Genomic DNA, 11,554 nt, shown 5'->3' on the forward strand with positions numbered 1-11,554 from the left:
GTCCGGAACATGTATAAATCAACAAAAACATCCTTACCTAGGGCCTCTGGGGCTTTCAAAACGTGCTGATCTGGGAGGATCTGGAAGCAATCCACCCGACCTCACTGGTTTATCCTGCATGGCAGGTGCATGTGTTGAAGACACTGAAGAAGCAGTTTTCAGATCCCCACATCCTTGCTCAGACGAAATAGAGACAGTTTGTTTACCAAGATGAACTTGAGACTTTCCATGGTCTGAAGAGCCAAAGGATGAACTTACTTGAGAATGGTAAGGTGAATAGACAGTTGAACTGGATATTTTTGATGCATAGGTACCAGGGGTGGGAAGCAGAGCTGGCCTTGACGTCTCAGTAGATTGACTGCTTTGAGAACTGGATCCTGAAGGGACAGAGGAATTGGATAACTGCGAAACGGAAGAGAGAGGCGGGGGGACCAGCGGAGGTGTAGTTGAAGGTAAAGTTGGAGGCATAACAGGAATGCCACCTTGAGTGGTCTGAGAATATGGAACAAATGGAGGTGGCAGCGAAACATTTGCAGGATACTGATTCTTCAGGTTTTGGAGTGAGCTCACTTTTTCCTGCAGATGGGACTGAGTGACCTTCATCTGTTCATCCCATGCTTTCCACTGTTTCTCATACTCTTGAAGCTGGTCTTTGTGAGGGTAGGTTTGAAGCTGATGCTGCCACTGTTGGTTCATTGATCTCTCCCAATCTTTATGAAGCTGCTGGAACTGTTTTTGCTGTGCTTCATAATGTCGCAGCTGCATGTCCACTGACATGGTCTGCAAGGAAAAGACAAGTATAGATTCAAAATACCATCTTAGTTATTTTCAGAGCGACATATTTCAGTATCACTTGTAATATCACCATTTTTGAGGTGGGCGGAAGCTTGAGGAAGAACTACACTGAAACAAAAGCAAACACCAACTGTGATGTCTAAAGTCATTGTGACAATTTAGATATTTTATGACTAGAAGATGTTTATGTATAAAAGGCTTTTTTTTTGCTTTGCCCAAACCACAAAGAAATGCTTGATGTACAAACTCCACCAACCTAGAAAAAGCTGACTCAACTCTCTAACACAGTAATCAACCTCTACTCAAAAGCTAAAGGTTGCAACACTGATATAATTATTCAAACTTGTTATTAAGACTTTTTATTTCGCTGATGGTTTTAAGTCAAAACCAACACGAGACAGTGATTTTCTTAAATACTTTAACTACATATTTTTGGCATCTGTGTTTACTTCATCATTGTATATATTTATTTTTGTACCACACAATATTTTAAAGAAGAGCAGCTGGCAAATTACTCTACGCAATCATCTGTTTACCTGACCTTTCCTGTGAACTGTCTCTCCAGCACTAACCATTCAAAGCTGAGCAAATTCAATGTGTTCAGCTTTGGTCCTGTATCACACCCAGGTACGTCTGAAAAAAAAAAAAATCTCATGACAAGTATAAAATCTTTTATTTCTCAACCTGCTGAAGCTTCCTCACCATCTGCCAATTCTTTTTTCATTCTGAAGTTGAGGGACAATAGGAAAAAAAGATACAGACTTCTACCCAAGCAGAAAAGAGTATCTAGACAAATGAGTCAATCACAATAAATTATTCAACTACTTGTTTTTCAGCAGACCATGAGCACTAGGTCACCCAGGAAGTGTATCAAACATCGTCTCCTTAGTGTTTCACCTCTAAGTGTGGAGGCTGTTGCATAATCTGTTGATACTGCTGAACTATTTGCTGCAGCTGGGCATGCTTCTGCATTATTCTCTGATATTGAAATCCAACCCTGTGATGGGGATGCTGCTGCCACTGAGCTGCTGCTGCTTGCAATTGCTGCAACCTCAAATCTTCCTCGGGGTCATCGGGAGGTTCAATATTGAGCTAGAGAAAAAGGCAAATATTATAAATAAAGGAAACGTCCTTCTGTCAGATGAAAAACACACTTGATCACTACCCACTTTACAGGAACACTTTACACTTCTTAGCATTCATTATTTTATCACTCTGTATTTCAGTGTTCTGGCCACCCACAGCTTCTGGAAGGCTGATTTGAATTTCATTTATTCTTAATGTGAATAGTCTGATCTAAAGGTTAGGCTGATGGCAATTAGGGTTTTCATACATACAGAAACTACCTACAGGAAAGAGATTAATGCAGATCTGTTATTTGGTGTTCACAGCAAATATAATGAGACAACAGTGTTTTGAGGTAAAGTAACTCTGAGTGCATGATTTTTGCCACTTGGTAGGAACCCAGACACTGTAAGTTAACATGAAGTACGTGCTGCAGTGTAATCTATTACCCTGCAGTAATCTGTTCAAACATCAAGCATGACCTCCCTCATTATGTAGTAACTGTTATTAAGCATGCTGACAAAAATATTCTGTGCAAAGTTCTTGGCTTTTAAACTATAACACACAGAGAGAAGGGGAGCCAGAACTGACAAACCGCCAGAGAGAAATTAAGAAACAGTGTCTCAAAGATAGCACTCCTCATCTACTGAGTACCTGATTTTGCACTTAGGTATCACAAAGTGTTTCTCATAGACAAAGATGACAATGCCGAGGAAAGAAGGAGTGCATCAAGCTTGGACTCGCTGGTGCATGTGTGGGTGACTATACAAGTCTATATAGAACGAGTGTATTTTTATTTTTTTTAATTGGTGCAGCTTTAGCATATGTTCTTTAAAGATTGCTTTACCATATTTAGTTACTGTTACACAGTATACATGAGAATTTGATGGTATTATTTTCCTGCTTCTTTGTCCCATCTAGCACAATAAAGGGAGCGGTACCACTCAACAAAGCCTACCTGAGTTTCAGTGGATGTAAGAGACGACTCGTCTTCTTTGGAAGCCGGAGGCAGGGATTCATTCAGCGCTGGAGGTTCGGACTGCTGAGCTGAAGCGCTCATTATCCCTTCTTCCGACTTCTCTCTCTGCTCAGATGCATCCTTCACTACTGGACCTTTCATTTGCTGCTGTCCCTGAGCGTGGGCTTTTGCCCTTTGCTGCAGGCTAAGCAGGTGCTGCTGGTACCAGTATTGCTGCTGCTCCTGCAACAGACAGAAATTTTCTAAAACAACTTTAACGGGAAAAACCAGGAAAATTAATTCATGATAGTCGCTAGGATCATACTCATGAAAAGTTTTAAAATCTGTTTTGAGGGAAAACTAACTTCATCATCAAGAGTACTGCAATGGATGCCAGCAAGATCGAATCAAAACTGAGAAACCACTATGTGAGGCATAGTACCTGCAGCAGAATTTATTTCCTACCTCAGAGAGCTTACAGCTAAAGAGAACAATAATGAAAAGCAGAAAGATGACCAGTAATAAGTCAAATTACTTCAGACATGATAACAAGCATACTTATTATTTTTCATTCCTAACTGGAAGCACTAAAGGTACTTATTATGAGACTAACTTGAGTAAAATGAAGGGAAAATGGTGGGCAAGTATGAGTAAGAGATCAGTAAAAAAAAAAAAGGAGGAAAGGTACAAAAAAAATGAAGAGGAAGAACAAAGAACACAGACATCAAATAAAGTGAAAATGACAGCTGAGAAATTGTGGTGGAGACATTTTAATAAAGGATGTGGAAAGGAAAAAACAATTAGAACCAGCATACAGTGAGGATTATTTATCATCTCAATTCTGATGGATTCAACAACTGAAGAAGCAAATAGATATGGTTGCACTCAAAAAATTATCAATTTAAGAAGTGATCAAGCTTTCAGTTTTAAATATTTCAGGCTTGAATTAGAGTACTCCAGGCAGAAGGCAGCAGCTTCAAAGCACTGTAACCTGCCACCAATATAAAGAACAAAAGACTAAAGACAAGCATCTCAACACACGTGGAGTGGTGCATCTTAAAGAGACCTGAATAGGAACCAAGAGCTCTGTATCTCTCCCAATCCGATAAATACCAGGCATCGAAGCAGACTAGCAGGACACAGATTCAAAACACGTGGGAGGCAGGTCTTCACCTGACATGGCCTTGTGCTACCAAAGTCCCTGCCAGAGGTCACTGCAAGGGCTAAAATTTTGTGAATTCAAGACACAGCTCTACATATCCATAGAAGAAAAATCTACAGTTTTTAAAAATAAAGATGCCAGCTGCAGCTAAGGCAGCTCTTGTATTTTAAGGAAATATCACTATACATTTGATTTTTAAGTTATTCTCTTAACATCTGCTTTTAGTCACTATCAAAGACAGAATGATAAAGTACTGTACTTCTGGTCTGACCTAGTACAACCATTCTTGTGCTCTCATGTCCGTTGCACCACCCCTGAGAATGTGTGACTGCCCTACATATTTCATCTTGCCTGTTCTTCCCTTCCATCCAAGCATGCACAGTTAAGAAAAGACACCTATACAAAGTCCACTCAGAAACAGAAAAGAATCTAAAAGATGCAGATATTTTACAATGTAAGTGTGACAACAACAAAGGGGTAAGTGCTGTCTGATGAGATTTCTCAAAACTGAACCATTCAGCCTATCTTAAAACAGGCTTAAAAGAAGCACAAGCTTCCTCCAAAAGCTTACCTCGCGCTCAAGTCAGGAGCAACGGTTTCAACTGGAAGCAATTTAGCAGATGCAATTAAACACAGAGCTGTATTAAAAAAAAATACTTCTGCAAATCTGTAACTTGGAGATGAGGTCAACGAAAGGAGAGGCCATACTTCTCTGTTGATCCTGCAATAACTCCTGAGTCATGTTTTTGTTAAAAAGATTCTTGGAGAAGAGTGGTCATGGCTTTGGGTGGAGACGTGCATTCACAGTCCAGCATGGACTCTCTCAGAAACCTTCAACAACTTGCTGTAATAAGTGCAAGTTTCAACACCAGGGAGGAGAATACATCCCCAGCTATTCAAAAGCTGATTCAATTATCCCTCTGAAAAGCCATTATAAAGTGATTTAAGGTGATAGTGCTGGACACTCCCTTTGGTGACCACCTGTTCTACTGCCACAAAATTGTTGTCTCCACAGACCCATTTTGTTTCCTCCTCATTCTACCAATCAGACACAGGGCTAAAACTCATCATATGACCAGGGGTACATATGAAGAGCTATAATAATAACCTGTCACTTATTTTTTGCAGATGAAGTCAGTAACACATGTATTGCAGGTTCTATTTGAAAAGCATGAGAAAAGTGGAAAGGTAGATTTCTACAGCTTAAACTGAGCAAAACAGAAGTGCTAGTGTAGAAAATCCTGATAGCGAAAAGTTCAGTTATTTGAGTGCTTATCTCCTCACGATTACTGTCATTCTTCAAGTCCAGTTACAGTCCTTAAGCCCAAGGAACACACCAGCATCAATATTAATCTATGCCTTTTTCTATTTTTGACTGACCAAGAAGCTACACCTGTTGTGTTGTACAGGCAACACTGAAACCAGCACTATCAGCTCCTGACATACCACCAAAAATGTGAACACATATCCCACGTCAAAAGACTACTTCAAAATGAATTTAGGTGACCCTAGGCCATAACACAATGTCCATTCGGGGGGACACTTGGTCCTTTTCTGGCAGAGATAGCAAACGAATGGTTTAGCACCCTTTACAAAACAAAGAAGCCACAGTCTGCTGAAAAGTGACATGGTAAAGCTAAGGTAGCTTTAACACGTGGATAAATGCATATTTACAAATACAGATGCACCCATATGTATTTGTTTACTCCTGTAAATAAACAGCAGCATACAGTACCCAAATATCAGATGGAGCATTAATGAAATACCACAGGTATTTTAACAGGACTTAACAAAAGATGCACCTGACTGTAGAGAAACACCAAGAAGCCAGCAATTTAATCCAACTGTACATCTATGTAAGAAACTATGCTAAACTCACAATATTGTCAAGGCAAAGAGCAGCACCTTTATACAGGAAAGGGAAATAAAACACTAATTCATGGGAAATTGCATAATATTTTCTGTGTTAAGAGAAAACATTGATCTGTTTGGCTGTAGCCACTGTCACTGTGGGATGAGAACAGAGAGAACTGTTTTCAATTACCCATTTAAACAAGGGTTTAATAGGATCTTATAAATGACAAATTACAGTATTTGTCTACTCAGCTGTTAAGATCATTAGCAAGAAAGCATCACTATGTTTTCTTTTTACTTTTCCTATTGTGGAAGGACTTGTTGCTTCAAATCCTGTTTCATTTTACAGCCTAAAATAGCCAAAATCATACAAATCTCTTATCACAAATTTATGATCAAAGTACCATATTCCTTTTGAATTAACACTGAATTGTTAACAAGACTAAACAAACTAGTCAAGATAGAAGTTGTTTGTAGGAACACTCATAAACCAGACAATGTAAACTTCAGCAGTGTTCTGCTTCTTCTATGTGTGCACCACAATAATACCTTATTTGCAACTCTTCTGGAGAGAGTGGGGTTGAGGAACAATCAAATAACATTAACGAAATGTCAGGTTACATAAGGGGGGAGGAATTACAGTTTAGTGTTCAATCTTGAGTTCAATAAATTAAGAAGACACTAAGAAGCCTCAATAGTGAATTAACATCACTTTCCACGCCTGATTTTTCAGTTTTGGTTTTGCCATTAAAAAAAATTAATGAGTCCCATTAATCTCACTGTAAAAGATCAACTAGTACTGTCCAAAAATCTTTGTAAAATTAAATTCATGCACTGAAAGCACCACTTTGCTAGGAAGTGATTAGTTATATGGTACAAAGTTGAAAATTATACATTCCCAAATGTATTCAGTTATTGGTACGAAATTTTAATGGATACAGTTAAAAATGTGTTTCAACGATTACCAAATGTAAGTGTCAGTGACCTCAATATGACACAAGATTTTTGCAAACTTCGCTTCAAAGCAGAATCCTAAGATCAATTCGCCAAAAATAGACTTTTTAAAAAAACTTAAAATCAATCTAAAGCACGCACTTCAGCTTTGTTCTTACAGCTGGATCTGTGCAAGGTGACCCTAAAACCATGGAAAAGCCTCATGAATCTGACCAACCTGCATGCGTAGCTGAGGACCTTAACACTTGTGCACATTTAACCTTAAGTAACTGGATTGTCCCTAACTTTCTGCGTATGAACAGTCACAGCGTTTTATCTGGAACCGATCACATTTAGGAAGTGAAGCATCCAAACATTTTGCGGGCATTTTGCCTCCACTGTACACATAAAAAGCACACAGCATTAAAAATATTTTTCACCTCAAAAGCATTTCAGAATGTTTCCCTCCAATGGCCCATGCAACCTTATACTGTAAGATCAAGCACAGGTAGCACAAAATGTGTAAGTAAGTCTAAGTAAAGGGCAACTACATACCACTACAGAAACACTTTCGCATCTTTAAATATGTGGTAAGATTGAAACAGTCACAGTTCTTCACTGATCAGACAGACAACTGATACACATAAGAAACCTAAATGGAGAAATCACTGAGGAGGCTCATCCTGCAATGTGCAATAAGTAAACAGACTGTTGCATCTGACAACAGGCCAGATGAAATCAGAGGTACCCACTTGCTGAACTTTCCAAAGCAATTCTCCAGAGACCAACAAACCCCCCAAGAAAATTAAATTCAGCTGGCAGTCAGACTTTTCCCCAACTAACTAATTTACTTTCAAAAAATTACGATTTGTTATGTCTCAACGCTACACCAACATTTGCTACATCGACGACCACTGGATAAAGCAGCATTTCCTCACCTGACCCACGACATTCCTGGACTTCCAAGGTTGTGCCCAAACCCTTCAAGTACCACGCAAGTGCGGCGTGTTTATTTACTGCCCTTACTCAGAGACCTCGGCAACGCTCGGTACCCGCCGGCGGTCGACCGCCACCGCTGCCGGCCGGGGCGAGCGCGGGGGCGGCACGGCCTTACCTGGGGAGTCATGGTGGAGGGGTCCGGCTGCTCGCTGCCATCGGCCTCCTTGGCGGCCCCCTGCACGGGCTCGGGCTGGGCAGCCGCAGGCAGCGCCAGGGACGGCTGGGGTGGGGGGAAATGGGCCTGCGCTGGCTTGGCAGGGGGCGGGATGGAGGGGGCCAGGCTGGGCTGCGCCGGCTGGGAAGGGGAGGCCTGGGAGGACAGCAGGTAGGGCTCGGGGTGCGCCATGTAGCCCTGGGCAGGAGGCGGCAGGTAGGGCTGGGAGGCGGTGGCCGGCGGGGGCTCCAGGTAGGAAGGTGGCGGCTCGGAGAAGGAGGGGGGCGGCTGGGAGGCCTGCGCCCGCGGCAGGTAGGGCTGGAGCGGCGGGGACTGGGCCGGGGGCAGGTAGGGCTCCGCCTGGGGGGGCGGCAGGTAGGCCTGGGCGGGCGGCAGGTAGGCCTGGGCGGCGGGCTGCGGGGACTGCGGCGGCGAGGACAGCTCCATGTCCATGGGCACCGGCTCGGAGGGCACCGGCTCGCCCCAGCTGCCGTGCCCGCCCGGCGGCTCCTGGCCATCGCGATCCCGGGCGGCGGCGGGCGGCTTGCGGGCTGGCGGCGGCTCGCGGTGGGCGAACTGCTTCTGGTAGCTGCGCACCGGCGGCGGCACGGACGGCGGCGGCTGTTGCCAGTCGGTGAAGGAGCCGGGCAGCGGCGGCGGCGGCAGCCCCGGAGGGGGCGGCCCCGGCGGCGGCGGCGGCCCCAGCAGCACGGACTGCAGCTGCTTCTGGTGCATCTGCTGGAGCTGCTGCAGCTGCGCCAGGTGCTGCTCCTGCAGGCTCAGGAACCCCGAGGTGCCGGTGGGCGGCGGGGCGGCGGGCGCGGGGCCCGGCGGCGGGTAGCTGGGCAGCGGCATCGGCGGGACGGCGGGAGGCGGCACGCTGGGGGGCGGGATGGGCAGCGGCGGGGGCGGGATGGAGGTGGGCGGCGGCGGGTAGTGCCCCGCCGCCCCGTACAAGCCCCAGGCCGGGTACATGGCGCGGCCGCGGAGCGGAGCGCGGCCCTTCCACAGGCCGCGGCGGCTGTGGCGCGTGCGGCTCACGGCGCCTGCGCGGGGCGGTGCACCGCCCTCCCGGGCAGTAGAGTGCGCCCGGGGCGCTAGAGCGTCGAGTGACGCCCTCGTCGGGCCGTCGGCGCCGGCAGCGCGCCGCCTAGGGAGGAGCCGCCGTCACTGCGGGAGGGAGCATAGAGGGGGCGGAGGCGAGGACAGAGCGCCGCTCCCGGTCGGCTCGGAGGAGGGAGAGGCGGGCAGCGGGAGAGAGCTGCCGCGGACCCCGGCGGGGGCGGGGGCTCGGGTTCCGTTTCGTGTAGGAAGGCGACAAGCGGGCGGGTGCCGGGGGGTCCTGCGCGGGCCCGCAAGCGCCCCTGCAGGGCTGGCCCGGCCTCCCGCGGGCCGTGGTGCTCCCGGGCCGGGGGCACCGCTGACCTCGGTTACCGCTGCGGCGGCGGCCATGTTCCCGCTGCCGCCCCAGCCCCGCGAACCCGGTGTCGGTGACCCGAGGTGCAGTGGCAGGGCCGGGGAGTTGTTGTCAGCGAGGCGGGAAGGGGCCCGCGGGAAGGGGAGGCCCTCGCGGGTGGGGAGTGCTGGTGATCGGCCCGAGATGTGACCCGGACGGTTTTGTTTCGTTCTCAGTAAACGCGCTCGTGATGAACCTGAGCGGCAAGGCTGAGAACGGAGCAGCGGGTGCGTGAAGCTGCCTCCATGGCAGAAGCAACCGCGCTGGGGAGCAGAAAATAACAACTTCTTGTATTTCCTCTCTTCCCCCATTGAAGTGTGAGTTAAACATGGAAACGTGTTCTGTGGCCACTTGGCAAAGTTTTACACAAAGTGCTAAACTTCCACTGTAAGAGAGAAGACAGGAGGGCTTGTGCATGTGATCCTTTTCTGTCTAGGGTGGTGCTGCTGTAAGATTTCTCTTGCAGTGAATGTGACTTCGACATAGCTTTTGTACTTTTAGCCCACATCTCTTCCGTGTTGTACGTGTACTTAACACTTATTTCCCTGAGCTCTTTGGGCCAGTTTACTCACTAAGCTTTTGAAAGTCTGTCCTTTCAAAATAGGGAATTCCTGTTGCAATCATTTGATTTATCCTCCTGATAGATTCATTCAACATGAGTTCTCTTGCAATCAGTTTACCCAAGTTTACTTCCAGCAGGCAGGTCTCTCTCAGTATTCTTGCTGTTTGTTGTGGTTACTCAATATTGTGAAGAAACATGTTACTTCCCTTTTGAAGAAATACTACATGTATTCCACCATTTTCAGTAGCAATTGTTTTCCAGCCTACATTAAGGAGGCCAAAGTGTAACCTGACAGATGTTTTTGTCAATACCAAAATCTGTTGTGGGCAGCAGTAGTTGATGCCTGCCAGCCATGACACATTTGCTTTACCCAATGTTACCTTGTCCTAAAGCAACGCTGTTAACCACATTATGCTCTTTTACAGTCTTTAATACTAATTATGTCATCATGCTGGTTTTAGTTAATTTTTTAAATAGCTCACATTCTCCCTGCTTCTAAATGCTATTCTACCACATTTCAGTTATCCCTCCATTAACCAGTGTCACATTCTGGATCAGCAGCTTAAGTTTCTTCTCTTCATCTGGTGTTAACGCTGCAGTAATCTTGGGCTGCCTGGTGGCCCCCTGAAAGGAGTAGAAATTACTTTCTTTCATTCTTCTCATAGCTTCAGACCTCCTTTTTACAGCTTTTCTGAAGCGATGGAAACTGGCTACAGCAAGAGACGGGATGTTAGTGTGGAGGCTGGATACCGTAGAGCTTTGGAGAAACATTGCAGGCATCTGTTTAATATCTAACTCGTGCAGGTTTAAACCAACTGCCAGAGTTGGGTCAGGAAGGAGTTTCTCTTCTGGTCTGGGCTGGCAGAGTTCTGCATTTGTAGGAACATCAAACCATTCTCGCTTTAATAATAATGATCTTTCTTCCTTTAACATACTGCAAGTTGGATCAGAGGTTGGGATGCCACGGTGTGCATGGAGTAAATACCTCCCTGCGAACTTAAGTTCCCTGGGACTGCAAGGGAAGCACTTGGTAACTCAGGATGTCCTTTCCTGCCTTGTGTGCCTCTTCTGATCAGGCTCTTTGAGTGTATCCCCAGGTGCTTCTGTCTTGCCAATTATGCTCAATTTATGAACATTTCCTGATGGCTTCACTCACTGCCAATACTTTCTCCCTGCTGATCATCCTCCAATCGTCTTAATACTTCTTTAGGAATTGCCTTATGCCTATTTGGGTTCCTTCTCCTGTTAGTAAAACAAGCAAGGAAGATCACAAGGAATGTTAATTTAAGGAGTAAAAGATTTTGGTAATTAGGCACATTTGCTTTGATTCCGACTCACAGTTCATGCTATGTACATGTATTTTGCTAGGTCCTTCCAATAGGCATTCTGCTGGCAGGCAGACATTTCCCAAATTCATCATATTGCTGTGCCTTTGACCTCTTCTCCAGTGCCAGAAAGACTTCTGTCAAATATTGCCATGAGTGTCCATTTTTTTCTTCTCCAGTCTCCTTCAGTTTAGGTTAATTCAAGTTGTTTGTACACAAGAATTCTAGTTAACTCTACTTTAAGAAGTCTTTCAAAACTAGAGTTATTCTGAAAGTCATATTACACAGATC

The 11,554-nt window shown here is 45.5% G+C and overlaps 1 protein-coding gene across 12 annotated transcripts in view; it reads right to left on the bottom strand.

Annotated features, from left to right (window-relative positions):
- Positions 1-8,946, bottom strand: part of YLPM1 (YLP motif containing 1) — a 51,667-nt gene extending 42,721 nt beyond the window's left edge. For 3 of the 12 annotated variants that reach the window (XR_010472880.1, XM_065063932.1, XM_065063930.1), the window contains exons 1-4: positions 7,882-8,946; positions 2,819-3,061; positions 1,693-1,887; positions 38-780 (exon numbers count right to left, since the gene is read on the bottom strand). Coding sequence is in view for 9 of the 12 variants with exons in the window: in XM_065063932.1 (XP_064920004.1) it covers positions 38-780; positions 1,693-1,887; positions 2,819-3,061; positions 7,882-8,895 (2,195 nt within the window). In the remaining 3 variants the exon portion in view is untranslated. Of the gene's footprint in view, positions 1-37; positions 781-1,331; positions 1,500-1,692; positions 1,888-2,818; positions 3,062-7,881 lie in introns of those variants that run through there. The other 9 variants (XR_010472882.1, XR_010472881.1, XM_065063926.1 and 6 more) reach the window with 6 other exon arrangements.
- Positions 8,947-11,554: the final 2,608 nt, after the last annotated feature.

This window comes from Columba livia, chromosome 5 (assembly GCF_036013475.1).
Source record: "Columba livia isolate bColLiv1 breed racing homer chromosome 5, bColLiv1.pat.W.v2, whole genome shotgun sequence".
In the NCBI taxonomy this organism is placed as follows: domain Eukaryota; kingdom Metazoa; phylum Chordata; class Aves; order Columbiformes; family Columbidae; genus Columba; species Columba livia.